At 35.8% G+C, this 22,759-nt stretch overlaps 2 protein-coding genes and 1 long non-coding RNA gene across 3 annotated transcripts in view; 1 reads left to right on the top strand and 2 right to left on the bottom strand.

The window, feature by feature from the left end:
• Positions 1–22,759, bottom strand: part of LOC125671002 (uncharacterized) — a 139,433-nt gene that overhangs the window by 88,171 nt on the left and 28,503 nt on the right. Inside the window, exon 4 of the mRNA XM_056162786.1 lies at positions 10,457–10,619. Within this exon, the coding sequence (XP_056018761.1) occupies positions 10,457–10,619 (163 nt within the window). The remainder of the gene's footprint in view (positions 1–10,456; positions 10,620–22,759) is intronic.
• LOC130054180 (uncharacterized) lies at positions 3,156–7,159 on the bottom strand. Its single transcript, XR_008802459.1, has 2 exons — positions 7,010–7,159; positions 3,156–4,912 (listed from the first exon to the last, which is right to left on the bottom strand). It is a non-coding gene; the product is annotated as an uncharacterized LOC130054180 (long non-coding RNA).
• Positions 14,970–21,472, top strand: LOC130054175 (uncharacterized). The gene is made up of 3 exons (XM_056162785.1): positions 14,970–20,442; positions 20,536–20,739; positions 20,903–21,472. Exons 1-3 carry the CDS (start codon positions 19,084–19,086, stop codon positions 21,422–21,424), a joined length of 2,085 nt encoding a protein of 694 aa, XP_056018760.1. The 5' UTR covers positions 14,970–19,083; the 3' UTR covers positions 21,425–21,472.

Genomic DNA, 22,759 nt, shown 5'->3' with positions numbered 1-22,759 from the left:
TTATTACACATGAATGTACACACATACATTGTACGCACGCAAGCACATATATACACACACACATGCACATATATGAACATACATGCGCACACAAACACACATCATCACTCAGATTCACACAGACAGGCACGAACGAACACACACACATGAACACACACTTTTTTTGCAAAATAAAAGCAAAGATGGGATTTAGGATGGAGGCTTGGGTGGCGACCATTCATGATCAGGTCTGGCCTAAAATTGACGACCATTCGTGTCCACCCTCACGGCACATTCGGTCGCCGGGCGACGATACCTGCAACAAGTTTGGTCGCTGGTGACGAAACATGCAGCACGAATGGTCGCCGGATGACCGAACGTGCCAAGGCGACCAAACGTACCGTAACAACACACGACGACAGACACAGACCAATAACCTGAGTGACTCAGGTGACCTAAAAATGTTAGATTCTCTTTATTTTGATAAATCCACAAAAGAAAATAATAAACTCCATTTGTATCTCAACAGCACTTCACAATATGTTGTCATTCCATTGTACAGACTGCGATACACTTCACCCGTGCCAATCAGGATGCAGGGATAGACATTAACTTTTCTTCTTACTTGCCCTTTGGGCAAGTAAACTCTAAGTTTTACTTGTCCGAATGAAAAACTTAGTTGTCCAAAATATTTTAGACTATAATAAGCCTGTCAACCAGTAACTCTAATTATCTCTCTTTGTCAATTGGTGGTACGTACAGTATGATCTACTAGAATGGGCCTTCGCTATAATCTGACGATTTGGTAAAGAAGACAGTAATATATGAAGTTGGACTTTATGTTCTAATATTTGATATTCATCAAGCTTAACACAATTATTATAATAATCGCATTTCCTACTTTAAAAATAATCACTTGCCCCATCGGGCAAGTGTGTATTGAGTTTCATTTGTCCGAACTGGGTTTTCACTTGCCTCGGGCAATCGGACAACCATTAGTGTCAATCCCTGGGATGTCTTCAATAAGGGGAGATATTAGAGTCGAATATTACTCCTGTATTGAATGCTTGATTGGTCAGGGCTTTTGCAGTTTATAGAAATCAGGAATTTGATCATGCATGTATTTACATGTATGTACACTGAACATCTGTTTGGATATTACAATATTGCATGCACAATTCAAAACTGTGCTACTTTGATGTACATTTCACAGAAGGAATATAAATGTAAGTTTACAAGCATTCATAAATGTCAGCTACTCTTGTGATTGATGATATAGTGAAAATTTACAGCAACGGTGCTTATATTTGAATTAATCATTAGAAATTTAAAGATATTACCTCCAAATTGGAAAATGGAAATAAGATTGTACCTGAGAAAGGTACCCCAAAAATGGAAACTTACAAAGTTGACAAACTTGTACCCAAAGGTACCCCAAAATGGAAACATAGACGTTATTAACTTTTTTTATTTTTGTAAACAATCTGTATATATCATAATATATGTTCAATATATGCATACCAAGTTATTAACTTAATGTATCCAAAAGGTACCCCAATAAAGGGAACTTACAAAGTTTACATAAAATTGTACCCGAAAGGTACCCAAAGAATTGAAACTTTAACAAGAGTACAGCAAACAGTACATAATACGCCCGTGAAATGCTTACATAGGGTGTTTTTCTTGTGCTATAATTTGTATAACTTTGCTTCAGGTAGTATCAGCCATCAGCAGGTGATGAGCATTTGGTAAATAATTACAGACCAGTTTCTATTTTACCAGTTGTCAGTAAGATTATTGAACGACATGTCTTCAATTCCTTTTATGAATATTTATCCACAAACAAATTAATTACAGATAGTCAATCTGGATTTAGGCCAAGTCATTCATGTGAGACAGCGTTGAATGGTCTTACTGATAAATGGTTCAAAAACATAGACGATGGAAGGCTTACGGGGGTTCTGTTTATTGACTTGCGTAAGGCCTTTGATACAGTCAACCATGAAGTACTTTTGGAATTTGTCACAATACTTTTAAATGGTTTCAATCATATCTTACAAATCGTAAGCAATGTGTCAGTTGGAGAGGTGTGTTATATAGAGAAAAAAGTATATCCTTAGGAGTTCCTCAGGGGTCAATTTTAGGACCATAATTTTTTATTTTGTACATTAACGATTATCCAAAATGTCTTAAACACTCTTCAGTTACAATGTATGCAGACGACACTTCACAGGATGTGAGTGATAAATCTGTTGATGTAATTGAATCAAAATTGCAAGAGGACCTAACGTTGGGTACAGAATGGATGCTTAAAAATAGACTCAGTATAAATCTTCAAAAAACACAATGTATGCTTATTGGCACGTCTCAAAGGTTACGGAAATGTCGAATGTTAAATATAGATTTTAATGGTGTACAAATTGAAATTGTGAAGCAGGCAAAACTATTAGGTGTTTATATAGATAATACTTTATCATGGGATGCACATGTGGAGTTTATTTCAAAGAAAATTGTAAGAAAACTTGAGGTACTTAAGAGAGTGAGTTATTTTATGCCACCAAATGCACTTATCATGGTTTTTAATAGTATTGTTTTTCCACATTTTACTTACTGCTGTACTGTCTGGTGTAACGTACAAAATCAACTATATTTAGAAAAAAATTTCAAGCTGCAAAAGAGGGCAGCAAGAATACTTTTAAATATTCGAGATATCAGGACCTCTTCTGGCTTTTTATTTTCTTGTTTGAACTGGATGCCAATTAAGGATTAGTTTATGTTTAGAAAGGTTGTCTTTCTGTTCAAAGTTTTAAATAATCAAATGCCAAATTACCTAAACGTGTTTAAATATACAAGAGATGTGAATTGCCGCCAAACCAGGTCGAACGATTATATGTCTAATTTATTATATTTACCAAGAGCTAAAACTGAAAATTTTAAACGTTCATACAGCTACTCTTCTGCATTCCTTTGAAACAAACTGTCTCAAAATGTTCAAAGCTCTGGTTCGGTTGGCATTTTTAAAGCTATGTATTTGATGGAATATTTTATAGAAGTAGCACGTAATTAAACATCGTGCTTTTCTCTTTTTGTTCAGGTGTGCCAAATGTAGTTGTGATATCACACTGTGTGTGCATGTGTCTTATGCTATTTTTTCTTCTTTCCTTTTATGTCATGTATTCATATTTAGGTAATAATTTTATCACTAATTAGGTGTGTCTTATGCTATATTTTTTCCCCCTTTTTCTTTTATATCGTATTCATGTTTAGATACTAATTTTAGATGTTAATTTTTGTTTGTGTATATGTTTTAATGCAGGACCACAATGGAAACTAGCTATATGCTAATTTGTGTTATCCTGGATAAATAAATGCTATTATTATTATTATTATTATTATCATGAGGCTGTGACAAACTTTCATATGAACAAAGGGTCTTAGCTTAAAAATCGAGATTTACTCAAAATGGACCAAGTTCAACAACCTGTAATTTTTTCAAAAATGGAAGAAAATCAAAACCCTTCCCCATACGCAGATGTACATCTTCAATACCCATACAAACACTCCACAAAATAAGATGGTCCTCACTTGAAAACTGTGGGAGGAGTTGGGTAGACAAATTATGTACCCTCCATAGAATATTAATTTCCAAATAGACTAAGTTCAACAACCTGTAATTTTCTCAAAAATTGTAGAAAATCAAAATCCATCCCACATGCACATCTTCAATACCCATACAAACACTCCACAAAATAAGAAGGTCCTCACTTGAAAACTGTGGGAGGAGTAGGGCGGACAAATTATGTACCCTCCATAGAATATCAATTTCCAAATAAAGGGGCAAAACTCCTGGAAAAAAGGTCGAAATGGATAAAAATTGCATTATGATCTAGAGTGACCCACAAAGAAGCTACACAGCAAGTTTCAGCATGATATGTGAAGGGGAAATGAAATTATAAAGAGAAAACCCCGAACGGATGGACGGTAAGACAGACAGACGGACGGACGGACGTACAGACATCGCTGTACCATAATACGTCCCGTCTAAAGATGGGCATCTAAAAATGGTAAGAAAAATATACCCAAAATCTATCCAAGAAATACCCGAAAGGTACCCCAAAAATGAGAACTTAGTTAACATAAAATTGCACAACGAAGGTACCCCAAAAAGACATGAATTTCCATTTTAACATGGTTAAGGGCCGAAATTCCCAAACGTTCATGAACTCTCTCCAAGAGCATGGGCTAACACAGCATATTAACTGATCCTACTCATGTGTGTGGACATATACTGGACGTATTTATTACCAGAGATGACAGCACAATCCTGAATTCCACTCCAACCACTGATAATCAACTCATATGTGACTCAAAAGGTGTTTCATTTTGTGATCATAAAGGCATTCATTCCATCCTCAAAGTATAAAATCCTCAAAACTGACAGAAGTCTTTTTCCTTTCGCAAAATTGAACACAAGTTTTTTTGCCTGGACATAAAGTCCTAGTTATCAAAAATAAAGAGCGATATTCCAATCGAAGACATGGTTGGCCTTTACAATGAGGGTATCCGTGATGTGATAAATGACCATGCATGCACCATTGCAAGAAAGAAATGCGAGCGCTAGGCATAATTCGCAGTGGTTTGCAGAGGAACTTCCTATGTAGGCCTGTGTATCGCCAGCTAGCTCACGATACGATACGTATCACGATACAATAGTGCGATACAACACGTATCACGATATGGTTGCCAAAAAATATTAGATAAACTGATATCTTCATTTTTTATTGTCAAATATTGTGATGCTTAGTTGCTTACCCTAATAAAAAACATAGAAGTTCTCATTAACTCTTTACAAAGGTTTATTAACACCAATTGTAGAAATATGAAATGAAATTGACTCATGACTAGAAAAAATTATGCAAAACAGTCCAAATGACTAGACATTGTAGAAATATCAAATGAAATTGACTAGAAATTATGGTACAAACAGTTTGAATTATGGTAGTTTGAAATCCATTGATGATTTAACTTGGTACAAATACTGCACAATAATAAGAACACAGAGCAAAGCTCAACATTTTCAGCTATCCTTTTCATTCTCTTGTGACAGTTTAATAACTTTAAAGGTTTTGTTTTTTTCAAGAACACCATCATATCCACATATGCTGGCTTCAAAGTTGCTCTCTGTGCTGTAATAATGTCACCTGTGGTTGAAAACACCCTCTCAGATGGAACAGAGGTTGCGGGAATACCTAAGTATTGTTTTGCCAGGTTGGACAGATATGGATAAAAAATTTGGTGCTCCTTCCACCACTCTAGGGGATTTCCTGTCAAACTGAGTGATTTCTCCTTTTGATATTGAATAATCTCAAGATTTACTTTTTCTAAGGGGGACTTCTGGGGCAGAACTTCAACTTTTTGAATAAATACATCCCCGAGAAGGTCATCTAATGCAGATTTCTTTCTGGGTGGTGACTTCTCCGCCTTAATATCTACGTCAGAAGCAGCTGCTGTATTGTGTACATCAGGGAATGTTGGGAGGGGTGGGTCTGTAAGTTGTGTTGCTTGGCGAGGAATTGGTTCAACTGTTCCTATCTGTGACTTATCTTTGGTTGATCCTAGCTCCTGTTTTATCATTTGATTTTGAAAGGTTCCAGTTTGGGTAGCTTTGCTGATTGCCAATGTGGTAAGTATAAGCATGATTTCATTTTTTTTCATTTTCCTCCAAAAACGGAAAATCTTTAAAACGTGGGTCAACTGCTGTTGTGATCTGAAAAACCTCTCTGTCTTCTTTGTACCTCTTTTCAAGGTCTTCCCTCATTGCCAGTTTGAGATGTTTTGTCAGTGTAGAATCTTCCATATTGAATTCTAATTTCTTTAGCAGCTTATCGAGTAGGCGAAGAATGATGGATAATGTTGGGCCCTGCTCCGTACACATCATTTTCGTGGCAGATTTGAATGGGGCCATTGTTTTCAGAACATCTTCAGCATTTGAAATGTCACTGTCTGATAACAACACAAGGTCATTTTCCCTTTTTCTTAAGTCTTTCAAAGACTGGAATGTGGCAAATATGGCTGGTTGTTGTTCAAGAAATCGCTCTATCATGTCATAGGCTGAGTTCCACCGGGTGCAAATATCAATTTTCAATTTATGATTAGGTAGCGATAGCAGTTTCTGATTGCGCACCAGGGTAGAGGCTGCTACTGATGACTTGTGGAAGAAAACAACGATCCTTCGTATTTTGGCTAATAGCAAGGAAACGCTTCTCACTTTCAAACCTCGCTGGGCAGCTAAATTGAGTGTATGCGCAAAACATCTTACAAACGGGGAAAGTCTGCTTTCCTTAGTTGCTACCACCATGTTAGCAGCATTATCTGACACTAGAGCAGGAGACTTGGATGTTAGTTTCCATTCATCCACAGCATTCAATAACACTTGGGCAATGTTAATATAAGTATGATTTTCCTCCATAAGACGCATTTGTAGGACAAAGCTTTGCATTTTCCAGTCAGAATCAATGAATTGGGAAGTTATAGTAACATAAGATTGTGTTGATCGGGATGTCCAGCCGTCTGTTGTTAGTGCTACAAACTGGGCATCACTCAGCTTCGTTGTAACCTTTTCCTTCCCAGTATCGTACATGTTTTGCAGCATAGTCTCAGAAAAGAATGTTCTTGGCGGTATTTTATACTTAGGCTCTAAAATCTTAACCAGTGAAACAAAGCTGGGATTTTCCACAATTCAAAACGGGCGCAAGTCCTGTATTATGAAGTTCATTATCGCTGTGTTTATCATTTCCTTTTTCTCACCCGAGAGCTTCACAATTCGGAAATAATCCATTTTTGTCTGATTTTCGGAAATATTTCCTAAGACTGTATTTGATGACTGTACCTGAGCTACTGTCTTTGGGCGATCGTTGTTATTGTTGTCTCGTAGCTGTAGTTGAATGCCGTGATGTCTTCGAAGATGTGTAGACATGTTCCTAGTATTGCCACTATAGGGCAAAATCTGCTTGCATTCCCGACACACAACCTTTTTATTGTCACCTTTTAAAAATCCAAAGGTTTTCCACACAGCAGATTTGAAAACTGCAGGAGGATTCACAATTTGAACATTAGATTCACTTTCCACCTCGTGTTCTGCCATTTTGGTAAGACAAGTACTTATTAAGTCGTACGTAGATTGTCAATCAAAGTAAGTCGATCAAAATTTATTCGTATCGTGATATATAGCTGACGATACGATACGCGTATCGTGAGCCCATCCGATTAATACGATCGATGTATCGTTGTATCGTTACACCTCTATTCCTATGCTAAAATGAAATAAGCAAAAAACAGAACGCACATGGCGACAAACACATTTGACTGCACTACACCATCAAATATATAAGGATCGAGTCAGTTCAAACATACAGCAAATCCTTAACTTAGTGTAAAAAGGAATATTATTCACGCAAAATGACCGAGTGTGGCAGAGACTCTAAGAAGCTCTATTGTCTGACGAATCGGCTCATGGGTAACACGTCCAAACCCATTTAACCTTCATCTTCTGAGAGAAAGGAATTATCGGAAAAACTTTGCTAAATATTTTCATGGAAAAATAAGCAATATCCGTTTATCAGTTTGTAAATCTATTGCCTCGAACAATGGCACAAAAGATCCTTTTTGCTCTGATATTCCATTTGATGATGAACACCTCACGAAATTTGCACCTACAACTACAGGAGAAAATCGAAAACTCCTTATGAACTCAGCACCCAAATCTTGTGAATTGGACCCAGTTCCTTCGAATCTATTGAAAAAATGCATTGAGAGTTTCTTGCTATCCATCACTTTAATCATAAACAAGTCGCTGTTGGAATCCATGTTCTTATAGTGACTATAAGCAGGCAATCGTTCGACCATTACTGAAAAAAATAGGGCTTGACAAAGAAATTTTCAAAAACTATCGCCCTGTGTCAAATCTCTCATTCGTTTCGAAGATTCTTGAAGCTCATCTGGAGATGCATCAACTGCATGACACAGAATGGGACACTCTACAGATATTGCACTAATGAAGTTACATCATGACATCGTATGTGCACTTGACAATAACAGTTGCGCTATCCTTGTATTGCTCGACCTCTCTGCCGCTTTTGATGTCATAGACCACAATATCCTATTGCAACGTATGGACAACAAGTTTGGTATCACTGGATCTGCACTGAAATGGATTAAATCCTATCTTAGTGATAGACATCAACATGTTGCCGCCAGTTCATCGTTGTCCGATGTTTGTCCCCTCAAATGTGGTGTACTGCAAGGCTCAGTCCTGGGTCCAAGACTACTGTCTTTTTTCAAAACCCTTAGGAGAAGTATGCAGACGTCATGATATGACTTATCATATATACGCTGATGACACCCAGATCTATATCATTGTTCAACCTTGTTGTTTATCGAACATGAGTACCAACCTCCTCAAACTCAACGAAGATAAAACTGAACTTGTAGTCTTCGAACCAAAACACAGACTTAAAGATATGAACAGTTTTGATCTTGAATTTGGTGACTGTGTTGTAAGCGATTCATCTCTCATAAAAAATTTAGGCACATCCTTTAACAAATCCCTTACCATGGAAAAACACTGTCTCTCTATTTCCCGCTCAGCATATGTGAACATTCAGAGAATTGGTTGTATCCATCCATGATTTATCAATAATGAAGCATGTAAAACTCTAGTAAACTTGTTAGTTAAATCCAGATTAGATTACAGAAATGCATTGCCTTTTGGTGTTCATTCTCAACACACCAGCAAACTTCAGAGGGCACAAAGCACAGCTGCATGATTAATAACACGCTCAAAAAAATCCGACCATATTACTTCTGTTCTAATAGATCTTCACTGGCTCCCAGTTGAATACAGAATTCAATATAAGATCCTTCTTCATACCTTCAAATCTCTCAACAACCTATCTCCAGTTTATATCAAGGACATCCTTACAGTTTACAATCCCACACGATCACTAAGATCCGAATCTCTGCATCTTCTCCAGGTACCTGACGACACGTACGAAAACATATGAGGATCGACGTTTGGATAAGGCCGCATCGAGTCTCTGGATCTCTCTGCCTTTTAAACTCAGACAATATACTCCACTGTCTAGTTTTAAAACGGACCTCAAAATGCATCTTTTTAGCTTTTAATTTGTGGATTATTTTTTTTTTACATACTTTATAGTGCTCTTACATTACAGCTCTTGCAGTGCTGTTACATTTTTTACACAAAAAACCCAAAAAACCTTAATTCAGATGCTATTTGAACTGTAGTTTGTTATTATACTTATATGTCCTCTGTATGTATTTAATTATTCCTAAGGGTTATTCTAAATTGTTTTATATGTCATTAAGGTAATTATATCATTACATTAGGCGCTATATATTAATAATATTAATTATGCATTTTAATTCTGGCACTATGAATATTTTATTAACATGTATGTGCACATCGATTTTATATTATCTTTTCTCTCACATTTGTAAAGCACTTTAGAGAACTAATGTTGATAGGGTGCTATATAAATCTTTTAATTACAATTAGTTACTACAAAATTGAAACTTAGAAAGTTGGAGAGAAAAATGTACCCAGAAAGTACCCAACTGCAGCTATAAAAAAAATTTAAGTGTGGTTCCAAATAAGGTATACTTCCGGGTACCTTTTGGGTACATTCCAGGTACTTTTTAATGTACCCGAAAAGTACCCAAAGTGTACTTGAAAAAGGTAACCAAAATGTACATATTTTCTGTAAGGGCATGTATTTCGATAAACACATGTAAATTACAGCGAACAGGACTATTCCGGATACTAAAGTAAAGGGTTAGGGTTAGGGGGAGGCTCACTGTAAAGGGGGAAGACTGGCTATATAGAACTTCCCCAAGAGAAAGCTCACTATATAGTCGGACTTCCGATGGGAGTCTCACAAAATAGCCAATCTTCCAAGGGGGTGGGGGTGGGGAGAGTCTCACTATATAACACTAGTAGAGAAGTGTTTTGGGGGTTATACTGATAGAGCATCAATATTACACCTCTACTTTTCTTTCTCTCTCTCTCTCTCTCTCTTGTATTCTAATTAAATTTCATTAAAAATATTGTTTTTTGAGAAATGGTTGAAATACTCTGAGTTTCCTGCGAGTACTCTCAATCAATCGCCAGACTAAATGTGTGACATCGTGTTGTGTTGTAGGTATCTGGTGAAAATTCGATCTTTTTAGAGACAGATTTTCTATATTTCAAGTATCAGAACAATATACAGATGTCCCACATTACGTAAAAATGAATTTATGTCCTGATTAGCATGACTAGAACATAGTGTAGGGAGTTTTGGCATTAGGTGTGTACATTTGTGTTCTGCAAACTGGCTATAGATGTTTTCTTAAAAGAAAGTACAGAATCCTTTGATATAATCATGACTATCTGCATGAATAATAATGAAGTCTGTACCTTGACACTTGGAAAGTGTGAGAAAATGTTAAGAAATCTGTAATAGGTATCTCTGTATTCATCAGCTGTGGCCTGACTCCCTTCATCCATCAAGTCCCCCAAAAATATCACAATGTCTGGCTTTGTATGAGCAGCAGCAAAGGAGAATGTCATCTTCAGATAACTGGAAAATAAAGTAGGTCCTTTTTATTTTCTTCAATTTCCCAGATTGCTAAAATAAACTGCTTTAAGATATCTATTACTAAAAGGAGTTGTGTTTAATTGGCTCAATGCAAGGTGTTAATCTGAGTGGATGCATGGTTAAGTTTAAAGTTATATATGCCATAATCTTTGGATATTAATTATTGTAGGAATAAAATGCATGTGTTTTATCAAACTATACAAGTTATACACTTTATGCAATTTAACTCAATCGGATTAAAAAGTAATCATTACCTAATTTCCTATTTAATCTTGTATTCTCTGAGAGTCAGATAGTGAACACCCCATTTCAATGATCATGATCATTCATGATCACATGACAGTTCACTTGGAATTTCAATGATCATGATCATTCATGATCACATGACAGTTCACTTGGAATTTCAATGATCATGATCATTCATGATCACATGACAGTTCACTTGGAATTTCAATGATCATGATCATTCATGATCACATGACAGTTCACTTGGAATTTCGAAAGTAAATTAACCATTACATGGTGAAATGAAAGCGTGGATGGCCTTTATAAGGCTGTTGGTGGGACACATTCAGCAATAGAAGACAGTGATCAGCCTTATACAGTTCTACAAGTAGTAGTAATAGCGTACAAGATTTTTCTATTCAAAAACATACTAAATCCATATGTCAGAAATGAAAATATCTGTCAGCTCTCAAACTTTACATTAAACACAGAAAAGAAGGGATGTTTCACGTACATTTTTCGATTACAATGTGATTCGGAGGTAGGTAAAAACTTTAAAATGCGTATCTGCCACGCAAGGGCAAGTGACTGGTGATAGTAAACGTAAGAGATTTTTCAATTGAAATTCATTCTTTTAGTACTTAGGTAATAAACCCTAGCTTTCCATTAAAGTCATTTCTGGTATCTAGAGAACCACCATTTTCACTTTCGACCTGTACTGTAGATGGATCAGATTGAGTGCAATATATAATAAACAATCAGTATTTTCAATAACGATATAATTAGTTATGATTACTCAAATTTATATGTTATCATTTTTGTCCCCCACTGCAACGCGGATGGGGACATAGAAGTATCGGTGTTCATGCGTGTGTCCGTCAATCCCACTTGACTTTGTGGACACAACTCTGAAATCGCACAACGGATTTTGTTCAAATTTTGTAGGATTGTTAGTCACCATATGTAGCACTCGGATCACCTCGGTCGATTCCATCTAACCTCAGATGCATGATGTTTTCCGCCATAGTGTGTATACAGTGACATATAACAACATGTTTACGTCACTGATCAACTGGAACTACTGACAGCTCCTGCGAAATACAGTCCATTTTAACATAATTTTTTTATAACACTTTCAATGTTTGTAACTATTTTTCTTTGAGAATCATGGGTTTTTTATTCTCAAAATAGAGTGCAGTTTTGTAAGGAAAACTCGATAAATTCATTTTAAAAAAATATTTTGATCATTACTTTCTGAAAGCAGAAGTTTTTCCGGGAGAGTAATTAGACGACTGCATTGCAAAAGTAAGGTGTATATACATATCACTTACTGTCATACATCCTAGGCTAGATGTAGGGTACCGGAATCTGCCAAATGCATATGTAGTTGATCATATTGCACTGCCATTTTGATTTGACAAATTTTACAAGAGTTACGGGAGTTGTTGAATTGCAACACTATAGGAACACTTCGTGCACGCAATTCCTCAGAGACCACTGTACGGAGTTAGTTCAAATTTTGAAGGATTGTTAGTCACCATATGTATAGTTGATCATATTGTGCCGTCATTTTGATTTGACAAATTCTATAGGAGTTATGGGACTTTTGTGCTTCAACTTTTTTGCAGCAGTTGGGGACAAGGCCACGCGTAGCATTCTTGTGCTGAGTAATTCTAGAGAAGGACATGATAGATTTCATTAGGCCTATACATGTAAGTTAGCCTATCACTTTCTGCAGTGTGATATGTTTATACAACTTCTGATGGATCTAGATTTCCGGGGGGGGGGGGGGGGGGGGGGGGGGGGGGGGGGGGGATATTTATGTATCATAACATCGACTGATACAGTTGTTTCAACCAAAAAATACTATATACATCAAGCTTAAAGACATTTCAATAGAAAAATATATTTCTATTGATAAATAGTACTGTACAGGCCAGGCAAAATTAATCTAAGCTAGATTAGGCCAGACCAACAATATTTATCTTACTATATAATTCATCTTACTAAAGTTTATTTTAGAATGTATAATCTAATCTACTATTTGACATAATATGCATGCGTACGTGAGGATAACATTTTCTTTTGTTCACATTTTCATTCAAGAACTTGTTGAACTGCATCATATTTAAATGTTTTGAGCAGTGCAGATTTGTCATCTGTTTACATTTGTAACGGCGTTAAACTATCATTACAGTAAACCTAGCATAGACAATGCTTCTTAGCTAAAAATCCTCTAATCTCGGACATAAACCTATAAAAATATTTTTACAATATAAGAATTGAAAATATTTGGATTTGTTTAGCATACTTATTGTCAAATTTCTAATAATATACAAAATATGCTGAAAATTTGTACATGTCTAGATTCTTTCAAATTAATTTTGTACGGGATATTAAAAAGAAAACTTGATTTTCAAGTCAGTATATGTTTACACAATTCAAAAATCGAAAAGCACTTTGTTTCTCTGCATTTGTGGTTTTTAGCTCGTGTACCTGAACTGAAAGCCCAATTAAGTGAGCTTTTCTGATCACCTTTTGTCTGTCATCTGTCCATAAACCTTTCACATTTTCATCTTATCCAGAACCACTGGGCCAAATTCAATCAAACTTGGTTCAATTTGTCCTTTGGTGAAGGGGATTCAAGTTTGTTCAAATGAAGGGTCAATTGTCCCCTTCAAAGGGAAGATAATCATAAAAAGGCAATCAAAGTACTGAAAATACTGAAAAAGCACTATAAAGCTGACTTCATGAATTCTGTATGTAATGTTAACGAGCAGGAACAACAGTAAAAAAAAGTTCATGCATTATTCTTTATTTTCACACAACTAAATAATACATTTCCTGTAAGAAAATAACAAATATGGATTGGAAACAATGTCCTGAAACTTTTCAATATGTTGAAATATATACTTTATATGATGTTGTTAAAAGCAATGGTCACTATAATAATTTTGGTCCCACCCGGAACTAAAACCCTGTCCTTGGATCATGAAATTTACAATTTTGGTAAAGGACACCTGCTCTTTTTAAATATCTATAATCAGAATTTAGTATCAATAGCATTACCACCGCTGCGGTGGTCTAGAGGTAAAGTGTTCACCCTGTATGCGGACGGTCGGGGTTCGAATTCCGGCTGCGACAGACCTAGGTTGTTAAAACAGGTAGTGACAGTTCCATCGCCAAACTCTCTGCATCAGGTGTGAACGTCACGGGTTTTCGGAGATGGCCTTAAAAACAGATGTCCTGTGTCACAGTAGGTGTGGCACGCTAAAGAACCCTCACTGCTCAATGGTCGTATGTGCCGAACAATGGCCTAAATTTTGCAGCCCTTCACCAGTCTTGGTGACGTCTCCATATGAATTAAAAATCATCGAGAGGAACGTTAAACAAGATACAATCAATCAATAGCATTAAAGGCTATGTTATTCAAATATTTTACACATAAACACTTTATACCCAGTTCAGGCCCCCACCCATCTTCAATAAGTCAAGGGTTTCTGATCCGCTCCGCTTCGGCCCCCATCCTGGATCATGAAATGCTCTAAATGACTATGCAATTTTTTTTCTTACATGCAGATGTAATGTTCTAGAGAAGAATATTTTTGGAAATTTGTCAAGTTTTGGTAGAAAATGTGAAAACAGTTGTAATGGTAGTTTTCGGTAAAAAGTGTTCAATTGTTATTACGCAACTAACTTACTGTTGTGTTCCAGTTTAATAGTGTATGAGATATTTTTTAGAATACAACTAAAATGAAACAAATCAATAGTTTGATACGTACATGTATGTCAAATAATAATAGAAAGGAACAAACAAACAACTGGACAAAAAAGAAAAATACACATAACCACATACACTAACTGACAAGTGCCACATATATTCATGTCAAAACACACCAATAATGCAGGTCTATGAAACACTTTACATCCATTTCATCACCTCACCAGAAATCATTTAAATATATACATAAACATGCATCTGTATGACTTGTACTACAGAATCCAGTGCATAATTTGGAGAGAATGTGAATCCAAATAAGTCAGATAAAATAAATACATGCCCAACTATCTATTTTGTATTGCTCGTAGGAGTTATGAGATTGATCACTGTTCGTTATCTTCACCTTGCATGTATAACTGAAAACAAAATTTAGGAAGTTATTTAAAAAAGATGTTCATCATACATGTGCAATATTAATAACTTTAAAACCGAATGCTGCGTTATCAACAAAAGTGGAAAGAGCTCAATTTTAACATGAAAGTTAGTGCAAGAGGATATACTAAATCGAATATGATAAATTAGACTAACATATATGCATGGATTTACATTTAGGCATTGTAGTGATTGTTTGTTATATGTAAATCTAAAAAAAAACTCCAAGAATTTTTACACAGGTACATTAAACACTGTACTCATCAACATGTGTGTATTACACTCCTTGTGTAAAAGCTCATATTCATATTGCAAAGGAAACTCACCCGTTTGTCTGCATACTATTGTTTCAATTTTATAAAACAGTTCTTTATATGAAAATGCAAATAACCTTTGCAAAAAAGCATAAGATTCGCAGCTTGTGTAGGAGTTCTAATATGGAAAAAAAAAACGTAACAGAAGTGACTCGCAATAAATATATAATATTTACAATATGTAAATGTCTAAGCTAGCTCAAGGAGAATCCCAAGCTAGGCACTTAAAAGTTACAAAAGTAATTTTCATACGGTAATATTCAAACCACTGTTAGAAATAATGAAGAGGCATTTCACCGAAAAACTAAATGCATTTTTTATATGAATTTTTAAAAGATCGTTCAGTGAAAACAAAATGTGCGGACAGGGAACGACAGTAAATCCATGCCCCCTTCCCCTCCTTCATCCTTTGTACGTTCGAAATACATGTAGCATATGCCTGTCATTGTCAATTGTTTGTTTGAAGTACAAACAAATTGAAAACACGATTATTTTTCATTGTGTGTAGCGTGCTGTGGACTGTAAACCATTTTACATTCATGCTTGACACAATGGCTTTATCTAACACTTGCTCTAACTATATGTATTTCAGTAAACAGCCCTCGTAAAATTCCAGGCAGTGTTTTGAAGACTTGAAACCGGGGTATTGTCTTCCGTAAACACAGACCTATAATTTTGTACCTTTTATCTTTTCCCTCCCCCAAGATCATTATTTTCAGTCTCATTTTTGAAACTAAATAACGAACTCAAAGAACTAAAGCCAAAATTGCATGATTTGGCCCTGTCAATCCTTGAAAATCAATCTTTTTAATTATGAAATAAAACTTGGGCAATACGTTGATAAGACATCATACTATCGATAGCCATATCAAGTTTTGTGCAGGAAACAGCTCGAGCGTAATTATATGCATTGAAACCAGATGCGGTATGGCAAATATACCCATTTTAAACAGAATTTCTAGACTTTATTTAACAAATTTTTATGGGCGCCATCCTTAAACCACGCTGAAATTTTTCATAAAGTTATATGACTACCTTAGGAATATCATGTATCAGTTGTGTGCTGGTTCACGAGTGGTGCCATGTTATATTTCATGTTTGTTTATATTATAAAACTTGTATTGTAGCTTTCCGGATTTACGTTTTAAATGGTGGAATATGTAATAAAGTTTAAAATTATGATTGAATTTTGTTATATTTGAAATGAAACAGCATTGGAATCACTATCATTATGAATTTTCGAATTTGCCTTGAGTTCCGATGAACGGAAATGGGGAATTCCCAGTGATAAAAATAGATCTCCATGTAAACAAAAGCGTTCGGATGTCAAACAGAAGGAAAACGATTATGAAGAACAAGCAGGGAAATTTTGAGACTATGTAATGGTAAGTAGATTTCTTACAAGGAAAAACAAAAGATACTAGGCCTAACTGAATGCAATATATTTTTGAGTTACAAGTAGGCCTAAATAATTATACATGTAAGTATAATGTTATCGTTAGGCCTACTCTTGTCGTCTGCTGCGTACCCATTTTATAATGCACGCACGTACAGCCTGGCCTATACATGATTATGTATACATGTAACAATATACACAAATTGTGTATCATGATTTTTTTTTAAAGACTGTTACCTTTCTTGCTTTTGAAGAGTTACCGCTCTTAGAAACACCTATCGGTAATTACTACCATATAGGCCTATATTGATCTATATATTTAGAATTAACCATCAAAAATATAAAACAATTTAGACCTACATATATTTATATACATATAGCCTATATATATTTATGTATATATGTACACATATACATGTATATTCCGATAAGAGAAAGACATGTACCGGGGTAAGACCTATTCAACTGCCGGGTACCAATTACTGTCGATATAGTTATGTTTATAAACAGTCTACATTTCCCCCCTCATTAAAATTATTGCCACACTGCTTATTACTATGAATTGTCCTTGGTATTTACCAAATCTTAGGAAATAATTACCACCATTGATCACAGAAGTAGACCACGATAAAAAGTTAGGTCCGCGCACATGTTTTCATTACGATATGCGACTTAGTAGGCCAATCCGCCTACCACCGTATAAATGACGTTAAATGAATGAACAGTTTGCTGCTGAGCTATTAAAATGCAAAACATTTACTTACTTTGCAATTTGATAAGTATGTCCAGTCAAACAATTAGGCATAATGCTTTACTTCTTATGCCGCAAAATGTGCACAAAACAATGCAGACGATGTCCGCTTAGATCCAAAACACGACAAAGGGAAATTACTCTTTCAGTCAACTCTTTTCATTTACAACCCCAACCCCAACCCCCCCCCCCAAACTCTTGTTTACATTAACCTTTGAACATCTACATATCAGATGATGATGTATCAAAGGAAAACCATTGTAAAGTTCTATGTCAATGTAGTTCATGCTAGAAGGGTATATGAATTTTTACATGAATGCTCTGAATTGCACAACAAAAGTAAAGTGATATAATTATATTTAATTAATATAATACTAAATGGCATAGATACAGTTTGATATCACAGGTACATGTCAAATACATGTATTTACATCTATTTATAAGAACTGTTAGTATTTCATATGTAGTCATTATTTATATCATATTGTGTAACGTGATTGTATGCCAACGTACTTGGTGAATCAATAAATAAATTGAAATTGATACCAATATGAAAATCTATCAACTTCTTAAATCGTGTAGTGTGTGTTAAAGAGAGGGGGTGGGTGGGGGACTTGTCATTTCTTACATGGGGCCAATAGTCATAACATCTACCTTATAATCGTCCCACTCACTACTGTAAAAAAAAAAATAAGGGGGGGGGGGGTGTGTCATTCATTATATTGTTGCATTTTTTTTCATTACGTTGGCACGCAGCTTTATTCAAATAAAGCCGCCGTATTTTAAACTTCTTGACTTATTAACTAATTTCTTGATTTATTAACTAGGTTATTTTCGGATTTTTTTTTTATTTTTACGTGTGTCAATATTCATAACTTCAAGCATGGGGGGGGGGGGGGGGGGTTGGGGGGTTATGAAAAACATTTGCCTAGATGGTCGAGCGTTCTAGAGCGTTGGTTACATGCTGCTAGGAGATTGATTCCGCAGGTCGTGAGTTCAACCCCGGGTAGGGGCGGAAGTGGGTATCCAAAAAAGTGAAATGTCCTGTGCTTTAGATTAATTTTTTTTTCACTCAGGGCAGTTATGTTTATTAAAGAATTCATCTGCTTTTTCCGTGCTTTATATATATCACTTCTTCTTTGCTATCATCTTTGGAGTGATGAATTCAGCTATTGCTGTGAAGGACGACCCCCCCTCCTCCGATTCAGCACTTTGGAGTTCGGGGGGGGGGGGGGGGGGGGGGGGGGTGGGGGTGAAGGGGGGATGGCCATTTATGTGTTGTGATTTGAGATGTCTTCCATATACTTTTTTATTTTATTTTTGACTGCTTTTCAAGAATTTTAGACAATTCTATGAAGTCGTGCAACTTCTCCAGCTGCTCCCCTCCCCAATAAAACAAAAAAGAAAACCGATGCTACAAGTCTGTATTAAGACTTACTTTGAAATGTTTATAATTCAAAAGTATGCACTTCAAGTAGTATTATATGGACAAAAAGAAATTATCTTTAAAAAGGTAAATCATGACATTATATTCAAACTAAAATGTTTATGCATGAAATGCTTCACATGGATGATGAAGAAATGTTTTAATTCCAGATAATGCAACCATGCCTGGAGAAAAAACTGAGTACTTTAACTGTGTGCTGTGTTCAAAAAGGACTAAACCAAAGGAGAGAAGGCGCGTTGACAAAAACATTAGGAAATACTTAAGGAAAAGATTTCTATTGGAGAGTAAAGGAAATTCAGTCATCTGCGGTAAATGTAGAAATATCTACTACAGAGATGTGTCAAACCATGCATCGTCTGCAACACCCACATGTTGTTCAACTATCCAGAAGGAATCACTAGCGCCTTCGTCCACTACTGACAACAGGAAACATCTATCAAGTCCTCCATCAGTGACATTGGATCTGAAATCTACAGCAAAGATCCATGCATATTGTATTCTTTGCAAAAAACCAGGACCTAAATTAGTAGTGGTGTCTCCAGAATGTCGCACAGCTGTCTTCGTGGAGCACAACATACTTATTCCATCTGGAAATAGATGCTGTCCAGTCCATCTGAAAGATGGTCGTTTCACAAATGATGCCATTCATCAGTTACCAACTACAGAACAGGCATTTATCAACAGAACTACCATTTTAAGTCTGCTGCAACAGATGTGTTTTTTATGCCATCGAAATGAAAAATCCCACCTGGACTTTGATGATTTACAGACACTGACAGATGCTGACTATATGGCTCTACTAGGACTCAATAAGGATAATTTTCAAACTGTATGTGATTCTTTGAAACATCAAGTGAAACAAACTCCATCCAGAAGTCTTAGAAAATCCGTAGCCATATTCCTGTGCAAATTAAAGACTGGACTATCTAATCAGATTTTATCCATATTATTTCGTACTTCAAAGTCCAGCTTAAGAAGAGCAGCTGCTTCTGTAAGAAAAGCAATGTTGACCAGTTTTGTTCCACAGAGTCTTGGGTTTGCGCACATAACAAGAGAGGAAGTCATTAATGGTCACACTCGTCAGCTAGCTCAAACTTTGTTCGGGAACATAGAGAAAAACCAGGCTATATTGGTGCTCGATGGCACATATATCTACACAGCCAAGAGCAACAATTTTCATTACCAAAGGCGCTCTTACAGCATGCATAAGGGAAGACCACTAGTCAAACCAATGGTGATTGTGACAACCACTGGATACTTTGTATCTATATTGGGCCCATACCTAGCTGACAGTAAAAATAATGATGCTTCAATTCTCCATCACATCATTAAAACAAATGCAGAGAATATCCGCAGCTGGGTCAGCGAAGACGATATTTTCATCGTGGACCGAGGGTTCAGGGACGCTTTGCCTCTGCTTGCAGATCTTGGAATCCAGGCAGAAATGCCCTGTTTTTTGGAAAAGGGGCAACGACAGATGAGCACTGGCGATGCCAATATCAGCAGACTTGTTACAAAGGTAGGCAATTTAAATCTCATAATCAATAAGCCTGTTTACAATTTCTTAAAAAATGACGTGAACTAATAATTTCATCCATTTTGATATTGATAGGTCCGATGGGTGGTGGAATCTTCAAATGCGAGAATCAAGCGTTGGAGATACCTGGATAAGACTCTGCCAACAAATCAGATCCCATTTATCGGAGATTACGTGAAAATTGTATGTGCGCTGTCTAACAGATTTTCACCGCCCCTGAACAAAAGCACCGAGGAAGATGAGGCCGAGGCAGTAAAAATGCTATATTTGTCTAAACAGGTATTTTCAATCACACATAGATTAATAGATTGCTAAACTTCAAACAAACTGGACAACTGCAAAACAGACACTCATATCTACATAATAAATGAAGATATACTAGTACTATTAAAACTAATTCGTAGACAATTGTTTATAATTGCATTGTTATCATTTTGAACAGGTTAATAATCTCAAGCAAACGGTTGAAGAAAATTGTCTGAACCGAAGATCTATTCAGTGGCAGGCGGTTCATGAGTGTGATATTCAGAACTTCCCTACGCTTGATGAGGAACAGTTGCGGAATTTGACGTGTGGGACCTATCAGCTAAAGCTTTCTCGCAGTTACATTCAAGAACATATTGAGGGGGAATGCGATATATTTTTTCATAAGGATAATGAAAGACTGCTAAAAGTGAAAATTCAGAGTCGTCACACATCATCAAAACAATACTTCGTCTGGATTGAATATTCGGAATGTACTGTCAACGCATGGTACTGTACATGTAGAGCTGGTGCAAGAGTTGTAGGCATGTGTTCACATATAGCGGCCATTATTTGGTACCTAGCAAAAGGAAGGCATGAGGGAAAGAGATACGGTGTTCGTGATTGGGGCGAGCATGTCCTGGATGCAGCAGATATCCCTCCTACCATTGATGACTCCGACAGTGATGTCAGTAGCTGCGAAAGTGTTCCGGAAGAATAAACAGTTATGTTTGTGTAGTTACTGTTGAATACAACCCTAAATATTTTATGTTTTAAATCTTGTTTATTCCTTTTTAATAATTATTTCTGTATCCAATGACAGAATTAGTCAATATTTCTTCTCAGGTAAAGAAACAACATTTCGGCAAGCATTCTTACATTTCAATAAAAATCGGAACCATTGTTATTGAAATCCGACTGTATCATCATTGTCTTTTACTATCTTGTTGTACAGTACCTTAATGTTTATGGTTTCAATTCTTTGTATACGTGTGTACATGATATTAAGATTTGTTGTAATATATCCTTCTTTAAACTATATATATACATACATCAGTAATATGATTTTGTCAATATTCAATGTTTAATTATCCAAGTTGTGAATTCATTTCTCGGAGAGATATTTCAATTTTTAAAAAACGCTATCAATAGGCATAAGACTTGTGAGTTTCACAATGCTTTAGACATTTTTCTACGATGTTCCATTTTATTATAATAATTTTGTATTGTACATGTATATAGGAAGAGGATATTCAATGAAGAATTTATAAAAAAGGATACTACAGTTTTTTTCTGATACGCCGTTTTTGTGAATCTTAACAGTTAACTATCTTAGCAATACAACGACGTAAAAATGACGTTAAAACGTCAATGCCTTTAATTCATTGCTGCACTTTGAAGTCCGTAAAAAGAAAGTGTGTGGACGAAATGACAAAAAGTAAATTGTTTTAGGAAGCAGATGTCATAGCCTTTTTACCCTCACAAAATTATAAAATTTGGAGTCAGGGCCATTTTTCATAATTTTTGGCTTTAGTCCTTTGATTGTGTTGACAATGATTCTGAAGAATATTTTGGTCGTTTAGAAATAATAAGGTAAGCCTAAGTTACACTGTTGCATCCTCTAAATTCCTGCATGACCTACTTACATATATGATCGGAGGAGGTGTAATCAGTTACGTAATATCATCCCTCTGAGACACCGATCTCTGTCTTTTGCTGTCAAAACATAATCGTGCATAAGTTCTTTCTCGTTCACAATCTACAAGGATCAGTTAATTTTTTTACTCTGTTGCACATATTTTTGCTGTGTTGGACAAAATTTTTACTGAGTCAGAACAGCAGTTAAAACACAAATGGAAAGTTAAACCCTCATGACTCATGTATAGCTTAATGACGTGGCTTCTAATTATAGATTGCACCATGCAAAAGTATTGATTTTCTTGACCTCTAAGCGCTATGCGAAGGTAACAATGCAAAGGCACCCTAGCCAAAACGGTTTCATGTACAGATTCTTATTCATTTTTAGATTTTGAATTACTTAATAATCACTTTAATT

Source organism: Ostrea edulis, chromosome 4 (assembly GCF_947568905.1).
Source record: "Ostrea edulis chromosome 4, xbOstEdul1.1, whole genome shotgun sequence".
Lineage (NCBI taxonomy): Eukaryota > Metazoa > Mollusca > Bivalvia > Ostreida > Ostreidae > Ostrea > Ostrea edulis.
The sequence above is the reverse complement of the archived record's forward strand: the minus strand, read 5'-3'. Positions and strand labels throughout refer to the sequence as shown.

What these genes read in the sequence shown, in the direction of transcription:
- LOC130054175 (XM_056162785.1), top strand. Translation starts at nt 19,084, where the DNA reads ATGCCTGGAGAAAAAACTGAGTACTTTAACTGTGTGCTGTGTTCAAAA. An exon ending in TCAGCAGACTTGTTACAAAG is followed by an intron (nt 20,443 to 20,535) that starts GTAGGCAATTTA and finishes TGATATTGATAG; the next exon opens with GTCCGATGGGTGGTGGAATC. An exon ending in TGCTATATTTGTCTAAACAG is followed by an intron (nt 20,740 to 20,902) that starts GTATTTTCAATC and finishes CATTTTGAACAG; the next exon opens with GTTAATAATCTCAAGCAAAC.